The sequence below is a fragment of the Oryctolagus cuniculus genome, chromosome 5 (assembly GCF_964237555.1).
Source record: "Oryctolagus cuniculus chromosome 5, mOryCun1.1, whole genome shotgun sequence".
Taxonomy (NCBI): domain Eukaryota; kingdom Metazoa; phylum Chordata; class Mammalia; order Lagomorpha; family Leporidae; genus Oryctolagus; species Oryctolagus cuniculus.
The window spans coordinates 170,149,332-170,167,923 of NC_091436.1; the positions used below are offsets into that span (position 1 = coordinate 170,149,332).

Consider the following 18,592-nt stretch of genomic DNA (forward strand, 5'->3'; position numbering starts at 1 on the left):
TATTTTCCTTTACTTCCATGTCATTTAACTTGATATAAAGAGCACTATGAACAGGAATCATTTTTTTCTCACTTATTTTCTACAACTTGCTTGGGAATTAGATGCTCATTTCCTTATACATTATTATAAAATTATTTACTTTTATTTCACTTGGTCAAGAAAACTGGATGGGATAAAAACAAGGAAATAAGACCTTAGTGGTATCCAGCATGTGTTCTTTGGAAGTGTTTCTTAAATCTTTTGTTATCTGTAAAGTTTTCACTCTCCTTTTGTGTTAATTCCATCTATTAATAAACCAGGCATTTTGTGCAGTGGAGTTCCTGACATTTGAATTGTATCCATTCCCATGGTGCTGATAAACATACCATGTTTTCCCTATTATTTTTCTGTAAGTCCATAACTAGGTTGATGGGCTGTATTGGATTTAGCTTGATTTTTCACTTTAGCCAGGTTCACACATGAAGAGGCAGAAATAGATGACCCCCTGATGGCCAATGTGGTTATGGTAGCAAAGAATGCTGCACAAAATCATAAAAAGTCAGGATTATATTTAAGAGCAAATTAGGTGTTACAACAAAACCATGTGTATTCAGAAAATATTTCATCTTTATTTCAGAAACAATTCCCAGATTGTTCGTGATTCACAGTAGAGATGTCTGTAAGAATGATTCAAATTTCATTGAAATGAACCACCTAAGAGGAGACTGTGAACTTTAATATTTCCACTTAGGGGCTAGGAATGGCTCTGAAAGTTTGTTGCATTGGATAATCACTGAAACCCTGACCCAATGTGGACTTTCCTAAATTAAGCTGAAATCTCAGAAACTCCTCAGTGCACTGCAAACAAAGTATTGAAAGCACAAGAGATTGAAACGCTAGGGATGATTTACAGTAATAGACCTGCTCACGCAGAACAGGAGGGTCGAGAGGGCATGTTTTCACCATGTCTGCAAAAAGTAAGTTCAGATAGTCCCAGGATTCTAAAAGAACTCTACCCATGGCTCTTCTCTACCCATGAAAAATTATATTGGAAACTGCTACTGCTGAACTGGAATCCATTTTTTAAATGCAATGGGATTATGGGTCTCCACTGTGACAGGGGCCAAATGTCCCACCTCAATTACTTACAGAAGTAGAACTGTCCAAGTCACGGAGATCTAGATCTTTGGCATTGAGTTGTGGATCATGGTGTCCAAAGAACTGAAACACAATCCTATTAACTTGGGACAAAAGCTCAGCTGCCCCCTCTGAGGCTCGAACTCAGGACCTTCAGATTATGAGACTGACGCGCTGCCTACTGCGCTAAGGAGGCAACCCCGAGGGTGGAATTCTTTGTAGAGAAGGGAAAGCTTTCAGTGTTGTGACTAGACAATCTGAGTTGAACCATCATGGCTCCTCAGTGAACCCCCAGAGTTAAGCTAGTGCAGATGTTCAGAGCCTCTTTAGCAAAGGGAAAGCCATGTTCTCATGGAGACTCTGCCAAAAACATTCACTGACGATCTTCTGAGTCTTCCTTGTGAGGAACAGGATCACTTGCTGGAGGGGCTGTGCACTGGGGAAAGAGTTATAATGAGACTTACATCTTATCACTCATCCGCTTATCACTTATCCACTTACAGTGATAAGTGGACACTGACCTGAATTGACCCCGATGCCTGGGGACCCAAAGTGTCTCTGAGCACTACCAGTCAGACTTAGAACCAGTAGGGTCTGGGGATCCATGCAGTTTTGGCTCAGGGATACAGTTTAAGAGAAATTCACTGTCACTTGATGTCTTAACTCCCTTGTAGGTAATGTGCTATTATTCTCAGACTGCTTTCAGGAGCTTCATTGTTTTAATTTTCAGAAACCTGCTTTTGATTGACCTGGATGTAGATATTTATGGGCATCCTGCTTAGGGTTCCCTGAGTTTTTTGAATCTGGGAAGTTCTCTCTTTTACCAAATGTGAGAGGTTTCCAGCCACTATGACTTCAAATCTTGTGTAAGATTTCACAGGAAAAATTGATGCAGAATTCATCTTCCTATGTAGATGGTGTTACTGAGAAAAAGTATACGTATGTGAAAGATGAAAGGTAGCTGGTGTGCTGCCAGCCTGGGCAAGGTGCTCTAAAGATTGGTATTTCCATTTTCAGTTCCTTGCTTCCCACTCAATCAGATGTGTTTAAATTAATTACTTATGCTTAAGGGTGTAAATTAAACTCAAGTTTTCTCAGTTCCAACTTTAAAATGGGAAGCAAACAATTATGCTTCTATGGGGCACCTACATTCTAGGCACACTAACTGTTACCATTTTTTGCCACGAAGTTAATCAACAGCTTCATATTCATCCCGACACTTCCTGTCTATTGCTGCTCAGTCATCTCCTTCTGGCTCAGTTTGAATACACCACTCTTCATTTCATTCCCAGGCACTTAATCCCTTCCTCTTGAGTCAAACGCCACTGAGATTTTGGGAGCGCTTGCTTTGTCTTGCTCTCCATGTCGGGTACCAGGAAGAGGCTGCCAGGGGAAAGTTGTGACATTTAGGCCACAGCACGGTCCTTGCCAGCAGCAAGCCACAGCTATGTAAAGGAAGGCAAGCGTCTAAGCAAGTGATAGCGTAACATGGTAACAGACATTGCATAAATAATTACTTAAAAGCTGTGTGGAACTAACATAACCAAACCAGACACATAAGTGGACCATTGCTTAGAAGAGAGGGAAACTCAAACACTTCTCAGGGCTATTGTAGCAATTTAATAGAGGACGTCTTAAAAACAGAGTAGAGGTCTGACTATGTGGTTCTTAGATTTTGTTCAGTAAACACGTGTATAACAAGTATGACAGCATTCAGTATCTTTCAGAATAGCTTGATGAGAAACATCAGAATTCTCTCTCCTACCCAAATGTATTCTATATTCCTTTCCTTGGGGATCTTTGTGGGGCATTCTCTGTGACTTAAAATGCCATCTGATGGAACAGGGTGCCTTGGTGATTGTGACAGATTTTGCCAAACTGCTCTGCTCCTTTCTAGGTGCAGCCTGCTGATGAGTGAGCCTCACAAGTGCAGAGGTGAAGGCAGCAGACACAGATGGAAAGGTGCCTGTGTCAGCCTCGAAGGACCTCTGTGTCGGAGCAAGGCTGCTGTCCCAGGTGTGTTATGTGACAGTCTACCCTTATATGTTCATACAATTCTTATTTGACTTCTTTTTTACACACACCATAGCAAAACTGACAATTACGTCAAACTTCGTTACTGAAGGGATTAATCAAACATTTTACCCAATCTTGTTGCATATACCAACATTCAGCCGGATTCCATCTCTGTGAATCAGCACAAATGGGCTGAGAACTGCATAACCAACAGCTGCAAATTCTCGAACATTTGCTGTTATGGAATCCTGCTCTAAGGAGAAAGACAAATATAGAGAAATAATACAATCTGTCCAATAAAAAGAAAGGAAGCAAAGCATGAGGAGGAGAACACTCTGGGCAGCTCTGATCTCAGGGGCAGTGGTACAGAGAAGCTGGGTGTTCTGCAGGTAGAGGACGTGTTTGTGGTGTGCATGCAGGAGAAGCACCAGGTAGTCACTGGCACAGGCCATGAGGCCCTGAAACAGGGCGTCGCGCAGGAACAGGAAAGTGAAAAACACCCATCTTATTATCCAGCTTTCTGGTACAAAATAACAGTAGCGATGACTTCTGGTCAGTGATGTGTTCATGCTGTTGGTACTTCTTATGTAACAGAGTAAATTCAGGCTGATGAAGCAATTGAGTATCCAAAAGAAGAGAAGCAGTGGGAGGATGTGCCCAGCGGACCTGGGTCTGGCTCTCCCCCACACAGAGGCCCCGGGGCTCATGATGACAGCCTGGACCACCACAAGGAGGCTGCTGGTGCAGATGGAGAGGCCCCGAGCCACCCTCTCCAGATAAACAACAGTTTTGCAGCCTCCATCACCCAGGAGGTTTCCCAAACCAAAAGTAGCTATTGTATTTGGTGTTCCTTTGGAAAAGAGAAGTATGATATTTGTAAAAGCTAAGTGGATGAGAATAAGGTGTACTGACCTCTTCTCAGTACCCACAAAGAAAATGCATATATAATTGGCAAAAACAGCCATGTTCCCCAAAAGACCAAGTCCAGTGAGAAAGAGAAAGATTGTTTCCTTAATAATGTACACAACCATCTCTTACTTCATAGACAGAAAAGTTTTGGATCCAGCAAATACTTTTGTGAAGAAAGCATCAGCAACGATGACTCGTATCTGCAAAAAATGCTTTGTGTCATAGCACTTTTCTGGTGCAGCAGGACAGTCACAGTACATGTAAAGGCACATTTTTGTCCTAAGAATTGCTTCCTTTCCCTGGGGAGTCTTTTTGGAGCATCCTATGCGACCTTAAATGCCACCTGTGCAAGAGGATGCAAAAATCAAAAGTTGTAAAACAAATTTGTTTTTCTGTCTCCCTACCTTCGGGTTCAAATCCTTACATGTCCTATGTGCATACAAAATCTCATCATGTGCTGAATTAAACTTTAATGATCCCCTCAAAATGAATCTCTTCTAGTGTTTTCTACTTAATTTTACTTAATTCCAAAAAGCCTGGAGCTCATCCTTGATCTAGCTACTTCTTCCACATTAGTGTATCAAAATGTTGCTTCAACTTCTTTAACATCTTTCAAATTTAGCAACACTTTATTTTCTGTAGCACTCCTTCTTTTGTTCACTATACTTCTCTTTTGATAAGTATCAATTCTTGTTCCAGTTGTCATATTTTTGATGCATACACCTTAGTTTTTCAGAGTTGTCTTTGAAAATCATAAACTGATCCTGTAATTTCACTCCCTACAATGGTTTTTTTGAGTTCTCAATAGCAAGACAAACTGCATCACTTTTGGAGACAGAATTCTAATATTCAAAGCTTAATTGGATGAAGCTTAATTGCCTCTAGGGTCAAGTCTCGGATCTGAAAATCAGATGTGTGTGCTGAAGGAAGCCAGGGCGTGTTCTACAGGATCAGGAGCAGTGCTCTGCTGGGTCCTTGTGACAGGGCTCAGTTCCCACTGAGTTATTCAGGGGCCTCTGGTGGAAGCCTGGACGTTGAGATTTCTCAGGGGAATTAAGAGAAGAGGCTTGACAAGGTAATGTTGTATGCTGTCATGTGGTGAGGGTGACTTGTGAGTTAGGAGTCCTCAAAACTGACTGCAGGCAGTAAAGCGGGTTGAAACTTCATTGGTAAGAAAGGAGGAATCACTCACTCACAGCTGCAGTGTGACCTTGTAGAAAGAGTGATCTCAGGTAGCTTTGCAGTCAGCACCACCTGCGTCTGTTCTTCAACCTGCATGATGCCAGGGCTGCTTTGATCTTTGTTGGGCCTGGATAGGACTACTAACCTCTGCAATCTCTCTTCTCAGTTAGGACTTACATCAAACTATAGTCAGTTTCCCCAAATAAAACAAGCTGGGATGCTTGATGCAATCCCCAGGTCTGGCATCAGTTCTATACATATGAGCACCTTCTACAAACTTCCCCACCTGCCACCTATCCATTGTTGAAGGCCACTGGTAGCACAAACTGTATGAACTTGGGCTTGTGCCAAGGTATGGCATCAGAGAGCCTAGTGACTTCAGGAATAGCAGTTACCACCTCTCAACTTTTGTCCACCTGACCCCACCAAATGGGGCGTATAATGCCACACAAATGCATTAACACAAAGCATTGCATGCTGTGAAATGCATAGCTCACAGTGACATAAATGTCAGTCATTAACAGCAAGAACTAGAGTATTAACTAATAGGTTTGTAATAAGAAATTATGAAATGCTTAGCAGTGACCTGGATTCCATCAAAAATGAATGTCCTACGCACTCCTTAGTGCCAGATGTCCTTCACAGATATTTTCCTGTTTTTTTTTTTTTTTTCAATCTTACCTAAGTCTAGGGTTTCCCATTTTCTGGTCCTTATTTTACCTTCCCTAAATTCTAAATCAGATTTGAGACCAGCTTCTGACCCGCCTACATCACAACCCTTTCTTTTTGGCTGAGTCAAATGAACAGTTTCAGAGAAAGGAAAGGTAAGTCCTTTTCCAGATGGTTTTGGAATCATCATTGGAACTATTTAAAAAGATGTGCTTATTATCTAACACCAGCATAGGCAGGTAAATTTCTCAGCCAGAATGTGATCAATGCTCTCTGCTACATAACAGCAAGGCAAATTTACACTGGGTTACTTCAGATTACGTCAACTCATAGCCTGGCCAAAAAAAAAAAAAAATTTTTTTTTTCTAAGAAGCAGTCAGAATTTTTAATCATAATTGTTAACAGTTGCTTCATCAGCTGGTGTATGTGAATGAAGCTGGCTTACACATATGGAATAGTATAAAACAGACTTTAAGGATGGATGTAGAAAGAAAACCTTCAAGGTAAACACTCACACACCAGCATACACTGAGAAATTAATGACTGAATGGGTGAAGACAAAGTTGGCTCATGTGCAAAATCACACATGCACCCAAAGTAAGGTGAACAAATTTGGGAAAGCTGATAATGCCCAGAGTCATAGTGCAGGTGAACGTGGCCCTGACACAGACTTTTTCCTAGAGACCTGAAAAGCTCCTGTGCCATTCTGGACCAAAGCAAGGAGGGCTCCCCATGCATGACCCACCCCAGAGCTCTCTCACTGTCTGAACGCGGGGACGAGGATGCTCCGCATTCTGGGCTGCGTCTGGGCAGCGGGTCCCCATCACCATTCTGCCCCAGGCACACACCTTTGGAGGCCAGGAGAGTGGAGGTCCTCGGCTCACAGACTCACATCCATCCCTTGATTAGTCAGAGAGAAGCAGACTTACGCTGTGGAGGGGACTGTGAATGGACAACAGGCAAAGCAAAGCATGTCAGGGCTCCACACTGTGGCAGCCAGGGTGCAGTCCAGGGCTCAGTCGTCACTCAGCAAGGGAGGCTCCCAGGCTCTGTTTGTCCCTCCTGGATCTGCTGAGTTCATGGCTGACACAGACCTTCTACTCCAATTGATCTCTATCAGGGAAAAGCAAACCCTGTTCAGGTCTCAGTCCCTAAAGTGTCCCTCTCCTGCTCCCTCCTCAATTACGACACTTGTTTGGCTCAGACGTTGTCTTGCTCTTAATTAGAGTGTAATTATTTTAATGGAAGGATGCACAGTGAGAAAGGGAACAACTAGCCAAACTTTTATGTCTTCCAGTCTGCTCTTCACATTCCCAAGTTTGCAGAGCTCTGAGCCAGGATGGGGTCCAGCCTCTGAGATGCAGGATGAGTCACTTCCCTTTCTCCTCAAGGCTTCTTTGCACCCAGGGATGTCATAAGTGATGACCAGTGCTGGAGACTCTGCTTTCTGTGGACCTGCACAAGACAAGGGTCACCTTGATGCACCTGTTCACGTTGCAGGTTCAAGGTCTTTACCACAAGCAATTGGTTTATTCCTTGACTATTAACAGCAGATGGGACTCCGAAACCAGAAGGAACACCCCCACCATGCCCCTTTTAGAGACCAATTCTACCCTTTCAGGTCAATGGCATTACTTTGATACATATACACCCAGGATCGATCCTTTCATCTTTTATTATTTGTCAACTCGAGAGAAACTTTCCATCCCTGATGCTAAAGAATACAAATAAGTGTGGGTCCCTGGCTGAGAACAGAAGTGAGAATACTGCTGTTTTTCTTCTTCCTTCCTTCTTTCCTTCCTTCCTTCCTTCCTTTCTTTACCACTGTTTTTCAAGCTGCAGGAGTAATACTGGGCTGGTGTGAGAGACAGGCTTCTGGGCCTTGGTCTTCCCTTCATTTCCTGTGTGACTGCATCCTCATTACCATTAGGTAATACCTGGCACTCAATAGATGCTAAAAGTATTGTACTATAAAGGAAAGAATGTTGAGATAATTATGGTTTTCCATTCCTGATTGTGAAAGAAGCAATCCAGGCACAGGTGGTAAAGTTGCCCAAAGACACAGAGAGCTACCCTCCCCTCCCTCCACTCTGGCCCAGCCAGGAATCACAGGAGTGCACGTGTGAATCCTAGAGCTGCTACCATGGGGAGATGCTGGAGGTATTTCCAGGCCTGGGTTTGAGTCTGCGTGAATTACTTCATCACTGCCCAGGTTTTGATGGAGCCATGGATGTAACTGTGCTCTGTGGCTCTGTGCCTATTGTTTCAAGTGTCCTAGTCCAGTCTCTCCTTAGTTCCTTGTCTGCCTTGACAAAGTGAGTCCTTCAGTCTCAGTGGGTCTCATGTCTCTCACAGTCCCTGTGCCCCCACCCCCCCATCTCCAAGTGTGTGTCCTTTAGCCTCTCCTTCTGATTGGTTGATTTCATTTTATTTGAAAGGGTCAGAGAGAGAGAGACAGAGACAAAGACAGACTGATTTTTCTATTGTTGGCTTGCATTCCCAATCCCACGATGACCAGAGTTGAACAGACTGAAGCCAGGAGCTAGGAACTCAACCTTGCTCTCATCATGGGTGGCAAGGACCCAACCCCTTGAGTGATCTTCCACTGCCCCCCACGTGCATTATTAGGAACCAGGACTTGGACCTAGGCACTCTGATTTGCAATGCAGCTGTCTCAAGCAGCATCTTAGCTACTGCACCAAATGTCCACCTGCAGCCTTTTCTTCTGACAGATGGAATTACACCGTGATGTCAGCTCTGAGATTTATATGTGGATCCTAGGCATTTTGTGGGGAGCAGCCCGGACTGGACTGAGTTACTGGAATTAAGACTTATTCTAAGCCGGCGCCGTGGCTCAATAGGCTAATCCTCCACCTTGCGGCGCCGGCACACCGGGTTCTAGACCCGGTGGGGGCGCCGGATTCTGTCCCGGTCGCCCCTCTTCCAGGCCAGCTCTCTGCTATGGCCAGGGAGTGCAGTGGAGGATGGCCCAGGTGCTTGGGCCCTGCACCCCATGGGAGACCAGGAAAAGCACCTGGCTCCTGGCTCCTGCCAGGATCAGCGCGGTGCGCCGGCTGCAGCGGCGGCCATTGGAGGGTGAACCAACGGCAAAGGAAGACCTTTCTCTCTCTGTCTCTCTCTCACTGTCCACTCTGCCTGTCAAAAAAAAAAAAAAAAAAAAAAAGACTTATTCTATGCATCTGCTCTCCCACAATATGGCGCTGGGAGAGAAGTAAACAGCTTCCGCACAGCTGCCTCCAGTTCAGCTAATAAACTGTAGGACTTGCTCCTGATTGGAGGAGAGCAGCGTACTCGGCGTGTGGGCAGCCGAGTTGGGATTGGCGGAGGAGGACTATAAAGGAGGAGAGAGACGGCATGCACCGGGAACATCTATGAGGAACATCTATGGGGAACATCTAAGGGGAACATCTAGCTGAAGGAACACCTGTGCAGCCCCCAAGAAAGCCGGCCTGCGGTGTGCCGCTCCCCTGCGGAAGTGGGGAATGTGGCCAGGGGGAACTGCCCTTCCACGGAGGTGGAAGGGATAGTAGCCAACCCGGGAAGAACCAGCAGCAAACCCGGGGAGGGCCGAGCAGACGAAAGAACAGCGCAGGGTCCTGTGTCGTTCCTCCACGAAGAGGGGGAGCGACATAATGGTGCCGTGACTCGGATATGAAGCCTAGGCAGGGTTCAGTGTTGCTCCTCCACGAAGAGGGGGAGCGACACATTTCTGTCTGGGTCACAGTGGGTAGGGGACATCAGTCCCTTGGCCAATCTATTGCTGTGCTTTCTCTTATATAAAATGACCGTGAAAAACAGGCTCATCTCAATGAATCTTTGTGAATATTCTGGAAGAAACTGTAGATGGACAGCAAAGGAATGTTTACTCTGTATGATCAGAGTTAAATACATATCTTTCCTAATGTCAAAGGAAAGCAGGACTTGGTGGCACAGGGAGATGTCCATACCTGCATTTCCTGAGAATGGAACTGTGTGACTCATCACTTCTAGCAGATCTGAGTCACTGTTAAGGTTTGGATGTAGAATGTCTGCCCAAGGCCCATATGTTAAAGGTTTAGTCCCCAAAGCCTTATGTTAATGGTATTAAGAGGGTGGAAATTACTCCAGTATGTTATCTGAACATGGAGCCTTTGGGAAGTAATTGGATTGGATTGGATCCTTGGGGTGGAGTCCTCATGATCCCACTCACTCTTATCATGTGATGCTCTTCCCAGGCCTGGGACTCTGCCAGCATGAACACCATCACCTGAGGCCAAATCTGGGGCTGCCCAGCCTTGGAGGCATAATTAATGAGAACTCTAAAAGAACCCTCCTAAAATGTAAATATCTGGCTACCTTGCAGAACCATTTAAGGTTTCCTTATGGGGACACTCCTTGGGATGCCTGCAACTCATATTGAAGTGCCTGGGTAAGAGTCTGGTTCTGATTCCAGCTTCCTGCTAATGTGCAGAAGATATTGGTTCATGCACTTAGGCCCCTGCCACTCACATCAGATACTTGGACTGGGTTCCAGGCTTCTGGCTTCAGCTGGTCCCAGCCCTGGCATTTGGGGAGTGAACCACTGTGTGGAAGATCTCTCTCTCTCTTTCTCTCTCTCTCTCTCTTTCTCTTTCAAAAATGAATGAATGAATAAATAAATAAATAAATAAATAAAAAATGTTAAGACCAAGCTTCATTATGACAAACACTTATTGAAAGTCAATTATGTGTCTGTTCTGGTGCCATACATGAACTAGAATACAAATAATTGTAATTATAAACAACTCAGGGCTGGCACTGTGGCTCACTTGGTTAATCCTCCGCCTGTGGCAGTGGCATCCCATATGGGCACTGGGTTCTAGTCCCAGCTGCTCCTCTTCCAGTCCAGCTCTCTGCTGTGGCCCAGGAGGGCAGTGGAGGATGGCCCAAGTGCTTGGGCCCCTGCACCCACATGGTGAAGTACCTGGCCATTTTGGGGGTGAATCAATGGAAGGAAGACCTTTCTCTCTCTCACTGTCTAACTCTATCTGTCAAATTAAAAAAAAAAAAAGGTTCTTTTTCCACTTGTTTTTTTTTTTTTTTTTTTTACTACAGGAAAAGTAGAAATACCGTGTTTTGGATTTTTGCCATTCTAGCTGGGGTATAATGGTAGCTCATTGTTTCGATTTGCAGTTCCTTAAGACATTTGACAGTGAGCATCTTTTCATATGTTTATTTGCCAGATATATATCTTCTTTCATGATGAGGTATTCAGATCTTTTGCTTTTTTAATAATTTGCTTAATTATAAAAAAAGGCAGAGAGATGGACAGATACAGACACACACACACAAAGAGGGAGAGGGAGAGAGCTAAAGCAAGCTCACACCCACTGGTTTACTCCACTCTTCTAAAGGCCTGCAATGGCTGGGCCGGGCCAGCATTGAGGTGGGTCCCAGGAATTTCAGTCTAGGTCTCTGGTGTGGGTAGCATGAACCCAGTTACTTGGCGCCTCACCGCAGCCCTCCAAGGTCTGCATCAACAAGAAGCTGGAGACAGGAGCCAGGCACTGGACCCAGATACTCCTATATGGGACACAGCATCCCAACCAACCACTTGACCACTAGGCTGAACTCACATTTTTGCTTGCTTTTTTTTTTTTTTCTGGGTTGCTCATTTCTTACTGATGACAGTTTTTGGAAACCTGAGGAATTGGTCCATATCATCTAGGTTGTCAGATTTATATGTGGAAAGTTGACCATAGTGTAGAAGGCTGAGTGGTGATAGCATCTGTTTCATTGGAATTGGTAATTGGTGACTTCTTATTAGAGTGTCAGCTTTACTGATCTTTTTAGAAACCAACATCTTGTTTCATTAATGTTCTCTATTTTATTCTCCAATTGCATTAATATGTATTCTTGATTACTTGTTTGCTTCTGGTTTTTATTTTTGGATTTATTTCACTTTGTTTTCAGTTTTTTAAAGTTGGAGAAAGTGGAGCAATGATGTAAGACATGTATTTTTTACTAATGTAGTCATTTGCTACTACAAATTTCCCTGTAGAACTGCTTTAACTGCATTCCATTAACTTTATTATGTTGTATTTTAATTCAGCCCAATGTATTTCATTTCTCTTGATACTTTGACCTGTAGATTATTCAGAAGTGTAATAATGTGTAGCATTAAATGGATGCAGAAGAAGAAAGGTCTAGAAGCAATGCTCAACACTTCCCCAAAGGAAAAAACAAAGCAAAGCAAAAAGAAGCAGAAGGAAAGAAGTCATAAGTAGAAAGTCAGAAATGGGTGAAATTTTGAACAGAAAACAACAGAGAAAACAAATGAAACAAAAAAAGTGCTAGAAGTTACTTGTATCAAGAGTGAAGGAGGGAACACCAGTGCTGTGTCCATAGACATCCCAGGGATAGGGAGGAAACACTATGAGCAGTGCAAACAGGTGGCCTTTGTGGGGCAGGACAGGAACCAAGAGCTGGAGCCAAAGGACCACTGTGCTACAAAAAGCCCCTGAGTCCTCGAGGAGAGTTCAAGCCACATCCAAGACCACAGCTCCACATCAGCTGCTACATGAAGAGGTCTCACAGATGGGCAGTTGCTCCCTTGCTTCCCGGGAGCAGATGTGGCATGAGGGACTCCATTTTGTAAAGAGAACTTTCCCAGGATGCAGAGGATAGAGAAAAATAATATACAGATGAGTAGTGGAATAAGGGGAAAATTGGCAAAATCAAAAGTCAAATTAAAAAGACAAAAAAGAAATAATGAACTCAATTATGGAAAAACACAAATTATAGAGATGTTGGGGAAAGCCCCATGTGTGAGTACTGATATAACCACATGCTGCAATCTAGCATTCTCCAAGAGACACTCAACCCAGGAGCAAGCCTGGAGCTGGACAAAACTGGATTCATTAGTCCAGTGATGGAAGGAGGACACTCAGAAGGAACGCTGGAGGGGAGTGCAGCCTGTGCTCCTGCTGGGGGGCTCTGGGGAAAGCAGGTGTCTGCCCTGGGTTGGCTGAAGTTTCTGAGACTGGGTTAGCAACTAAAACAAGGACTGAGCACAGTCAGTCCAGGGCAGAGTGGCATCAGGGCATCTGTGGTGACAAATGAGACTGCACAGATGACTGGGGGAGAACTTCCTGGGTGGGATAGGACAGGGTGGCCTCTGAGGGGGTTCCTAGCAGCTGCTGGGCCTGGGAGAGATGCCTCCTGCTGGCCTGACCTGCCTTTGTCCCCAGCCTGACCAGTGATGGGGCTGCTTTCTTTGCTTTTTCAGTGTCAGTCTTGGGATGTTGGAACTTTTGAGGCATCAAACATTGATATAATTCTGCCTGAAATTAACTAATTGAATTTTGCAGTCATCAGTCTACTGCTGAGAGAATACTGAAACAGTCAGTAACATTCCCAGATCCCAGAATGCACCACTGATGGACACAGACAGGACATTCCGGACCAGATCAAGATTCTCAGCTGTCTGTGCCCACTAAAATGAACAAATATGAAGTCCTGTCATTTGCCTTTTTCGAGAGATCTATCCAACCCGTTATGACTGGTTAGGTGAAAGGAAAATTATGGAATGGTTTCCATTGGCTAATAATAAATTAAAAATAATGTTGCAGAATCTAAAGTATTTAACCTGAATAGTTAAGACACAAAAGCATGACTATGACCAGAGGTGCTTTGTACATAGGGATAAAAGTGATGATGCATAAAACAATTCTCAACCTTATACACATTTAAAAGCTTCAAATATAAAGAAAAATACATAGAACTACATGGGGGAATTTACATACTCATCATCATAAAATTTCAATTTTTTTCACTTAGTGATAGATGAATCACACCAAAAATAAGCAAAGATGATTAGAACAGCATAACTAATACTTTCAACCTATATTGAATTTTATATCCTCAAATTAAAGGGTAGCTGTGTTAGGAAGGTTTACAGACATTATAGGCCATAAAATATGTCTCAGAAAGCGTTTTAATGGTATAATTACAAGCACATTACAAGAAAAAAATAGTAATATCAAAATATCTTAAAAATTAGTATTTTCCTGCTCTATTTTAGTTTCACTACACAAACATGCATTTCATTTAGCTTTGTTTGAAACCCTATTAAAATAGTATCAGAACTTACATAACTCAAATGCAGTTATAAATATTCCATAGTAGAACTATATTACAATGTCTTTATTCATTCTTGTATCAACTTCAGTTGACATTATTTCTAGTTCCTTTTGTTCTAAAAGCAGTTCTATCAGCGTGTCTCCTGTACCACTGTGCAGGAGTTAGCTCTGGGGTGGTTTCCACACTAAGCGTGCATCAGCCTCACCTGGAGGCCCGGTCGGCACAGGCTGCCCATCCCACCTGAGCTCTGAGGTGGCCGTAGAATTTCCAGTTTTAGCAAGTTACTAGGTAATGCTAATGGCTCTGAAACCAGGACCACCCTTTGAAAGCCAGTGTGCTCAGGTTCTCATAGTAGAATATTAAGGTATATGATAGTAGTGTTGTGATTAGGACCAGGAGGATTCTGGGCTCAGCAAATGAGGGCCCAGCAGGGAGAGGGCAGAGCCAGCCCCAGGGGTCCACAGCGTGCACTAGGAGCCTTTTCCCCTGGCAGAGCCAAACTCCTGACACTGACATGTTGACAGCAGTGAGAGTGTCCCTGAGCGCTGGGACTCAGGGAAGGATAAAGAGGCCTGGCTGTGCTGCTCTCCACAGCTCCCGCCAGAGCCCCTGCACACTGCTCAGGTGAGTGATGCTGAGTGCCAGGGGGGCTGCCCCAGGCAGGGCTGGTCAGGGGCAGGTGGGGAGAGGGAGGGTCTCAGCTCCCCTGTGCCTGTGGAAGAGGAAGGTGTGAGGACCCAGGGAGAGGATGGGGATCCCTTCCCAATGCACCCAGCAGTGTCTGCTTGTCTGGCCCTGGAGGGAGCCGCTGTGCAGCAGCACCACTGATGCTCTGAGCCCAGGGCTGCTGGGTTTCCCAGGCGTGAGGGAGGCTGGGGGCATCAGGCAGCAGTGGGCTTTCAGCCTGCAGTGGGGAGCTCTTCACCCAGGCTCCCTGCCTTTGTGTACTCTCCTTCCCAGCACTGGGATTTTTGTTGTTGCTTTAACTCAAGTGTGTCTTCCCTCTGCTGTCCTTCAGTCTTTTCAGAATATGGTCCTCTTGCGTTTGCTAAGATTTAGTATCCTAAGAATTTTTTTTTTATTTTTTTATTTTTATTTTATTTATTTATTTTATTTATTTTTTTTTGACAGGCAGAGTGGACAGTGAGAGAGAGAGACAGAGAGAAAGGTCTTCCTTTTTTGCCTTTGGTTCACCCTCCAATGGCCGCCGCGGCTGGCGAGCTGCAGCCGGGGCACCGCGCTGATCCGATGGGGAGCCAGGATCCAAGTGCTTTTCCTGGTCTCCCATGGGGTGCAGGGCCCAAGCACTTGGGCCATCCTCCACTGCACTCCCTGGCCATAGCAGAGAGCTGGCCTGGAAGAGGGGCAACCGGGACAGAATCCGGCGCCCCGACCGGGACTAGAACCCGGTGTGCCGGCGCCGCAAGGTGGAGGATTAGCCTATTGAGCCACGGCGCCAGCCCAAGATTTAGTATCCTAAGAATTTTGAAATTTGTTTTGCATTTTCCATGGAACTAACACCCCAACTTGAAACCACAGTACAGAATGCTTTTATTGAGAATTATGGAGACATTGGAAAAAGAACAGGTGCAAAGAGCACGTAAGAATAATACCTATCATTGCCCTTTAGAAATTATTCCTGAGGGTTAGCAGGCACAGAGGTGAATACCCCTACATCGGTGCATTTATCCCCACTGTAGACGGGTCCAGGACAAAGCACTACCTGGCTTTTACAGATGAGAGTATTGGGTCTTACAGAGGCGGCATGCACACAGAAGTCAGGGAACCAGGATCTGAAGCTCAGAGAAGCTGATTGTGAAGCCAGGTTTATGGCTTTTTGCCCTGTCACACTTCCCAGACCCAATGGCACAGAATTCACATCTTGTTCTCTGAGGGCCAGCAGCTCAGTCAGGGTGGGAAGTAGAAATGGGTGAGTTCACTTGGAGGAAAGATCAGAGGAGAAATGAAGGGTCACCACAAAGATTTTATGTGTGGGGAGCAAAGAGTGTTTGGAAGGAAAAATAAGTCACCAGAGTGAATCAATATATTCCTTATGAACATTTTCTGTGTCTTAACCAAACTACCAAAACCAACCCAGCATCTTCCACCATTTACTGCTCAGAGCTGTTGTTGCTGCTGTGACTTCTCAGTCACTGAACCATTTTTGGAGCCTACAGAAGAGGAGGGTATTCTAGAAGATGTGGTTGTGGGTCATGCTGTTCCCTTCTTAACATGGAAAGGCAGAGTCCCAGGGAACAAAGCACAGGGTCCCCAAAGTGAGGAACTGGTACCTGGCAGACCAAGGGTGCATACTCGGGCTCAGCTAAGGGCACTGTGCTGGTGCTCCTGTTGTCAGTCTCTCTCTCAGAGTGTCGAGGGCACTGGGCCGTCAGGCTTGCCAGGGATAAAGACCTTGGAAACACTGGTACATCAGACAGGACAAATCTCAGGGTTGTGTTCATGAAGGAAATTTTATTCTTGTTGCCAGCTGTCCGTTTCCCTGGCTGCCAACCCCAGCAGATCTTCAATTTTTATTTTCAGTGCTGGGCAGTCAAATGGCCCAGAGGCAGTTTAGAGCACAAAGCTGTCAGACCAGGAGCACCCTATTGCTGTAGGCAGTCTGCACCTTTGAGTGGAACAAGATGTGTGGCCTACTCTTCTCTTCACCTCCATGCAGCTGGCAAGACCAGGACACTGTTCTGTCACACTGCTGAGTCTCCCTCTGTCACTCCTGCAAGGTCTTTGTAGACATTGGGGCGGGGCACTCCCAGCTGCAGCTCCCTCCAGGTAGGCGGCCCCTCTCCCTGTGCACGGATTCTGCTGCTCCACCTTCATGTTGCGGACTCTCACCAGGGCTGCCTTCAGCACAGGAGACCACTGATATCCCTGCTGCATAGACCAGCACGCTAACACCTTTACTTCCAGTTACACCCCTTTCCTCTGCTCTGAATGCCCCCTGACCAGGGTCCTGGGTGCAAGACACAAGACAGGTGTCTGATGTCTTAGCAGGGTTGCCCAGAGGCCCCTCATTAAGTTTGAAATTAGGACAAGAGACCTTCTTCACTGCTCTCACCTGACAGCCTTCAAAAGAAAGCTCTCTCCAGCAATTTGTAGGCTCCCAGGGTCCAAGCACTGTAAGACTGAGTCTGCCCAAGTGGGAATCAGATGATTGGCATGCGTCTGTGTGCCCTGATGGCTCAGCCAAAGCTTAAACCTTGAGGTTCTTTTTTAAAGGGGGATTTTGATTATTTATCTCTTCTTTTGAATGTTTTAAACTGACATAAATAAGCAAGTATGGGTTAAGCAAGCATGATGTGATGCTTTGAAGTCTGTGGACGTTGTGGAATGACTAAATCTGGCTAATTAACATGCGCATTACCTCACACCGTGAAGTAGTCACAAGATGCTGTGAGGTGTTTGAACACCAGTCCGAAGTGCCAGAGAACAGATAAAAGGGGAACACTAGTGGCCGCCGTTTGGCTAGTGGTTAAGATGCTGCTGGGATATAGGCCTCCCACGGCAGAGTGCTAGGGTTGGAGTCCTGGCTCTGCTCCTGATTCCAGCCTCCTGCTGATGTGCACCCTGGGAGGCAGCAGTAACGCTTAAGGAGCTGGGTCCCTGCCACACACCTGGAGAGATCCAGATTAAGTTCCAGTCTCCCTTATAAAGAGAATTGAAAATGAATCTTAGGCCGGCGCCGCAGCTCACTAGGCTAATCCTCCGCCTAGCGGCGCCGGCACACCGGCTTCTAGTCCCGGTCGGGGCGCCGGATTCTGTCCCGGTTGCCCCTCTTCCAGGCCAGCTCTCTGCTGTGGCCAGGGAGTGCAGTGGAGGATGGCCCAGCACCTGGCTCCTGGCTCCTGCCATCGGATCAGCGCGGTGCGCCAGCCGCAGTGCGCCGGCCGCGGCGGCCATTGGAGGGTGAACCAATGGCAAAGGAACACCTTTCTCTCTGTCTCTCTCTCTCTCTCACTGTCCACTCTGCCTGTCAAAAAAAAAAAAAAAAAAAGAAAAAGAAAAAAAGAAAAGAAAATGAATCTTGATGTGAATGGAATGGGAGAGGGAGTGGGGGATGGGAGAGGTGCGAGTGGGAGGGAAGTTATGTTGGGGGGAAAGCCATTGTAATCCATAAACTGCACTTTGGAAATTTATATTTACTAAATAAAAGTTAAAAAAAAAAAAAAGGCTTCCATAGCCTTGGCAGCATGACAAGAGCCTCGGGTGATTACTGACGTCATCAATAAGAGTGTCAATTGTTAAATCAACAACAGGAGTCACTGTGCACTTGCTCCCCATGTAGGATCTCTGTCCTTAACGTGTTGAGCTATGCAAATTAATGGTAAAACTAGTCTTCAAAGAGTACTTTATACTTTGTGTGTCTGTGTGGGTGCAAACTGTTGAAATCATTACTTAGTAAATACTAAGTTGATCTTCTGTATATAAAGATAATTGAAAAAGAAAAGAAAAAAAAAAGTTCCAATCTCCCAGCCCACTCCTGGCTGTTGCAGGCATTTGGAGAATGAGCCAGTGGGTAGGAAATCTCTTTTTTCTGTTTCTCTCTGTGTCTCTCTACCTTAAA

The 18,592-nt window shown here is 45.2% G+C and overlaps 1 protein-coding gene and 1 non-coding gene across 2 annotated transcripts; both read right to left on the bottom strand.

Annotated features, from left to right (window-relative positions):
- Positions 1 to 1,239: 1,239 nt before the first annotated feature.
- TRNAM-CAU (transfer RNA methionine (anticodon CAU)) lies at positions 1,240 to 1,312 on the bottom strand. The gene has a single exon. It is a non-coding gene; the product is annotated as a tRNA-Met (tRNA).
- Positions 1,313 to 3,257: 1,945 nt separating this feature from the next.
- ORYCUNV1R1523 (vomeronasal 1 receptor oryCunV1R1523) lies at positions 3,258 to 4,163 on the bottom strand. Its single transcript, NM_001167212.1, is given in 1 exon segment — positions 3,258 to 4,163. A coding segment is annotated over 1 exon segment (906 nt).
- Positions 4,164 to 18,592: the final 14,429 nt, after the last annotated feature.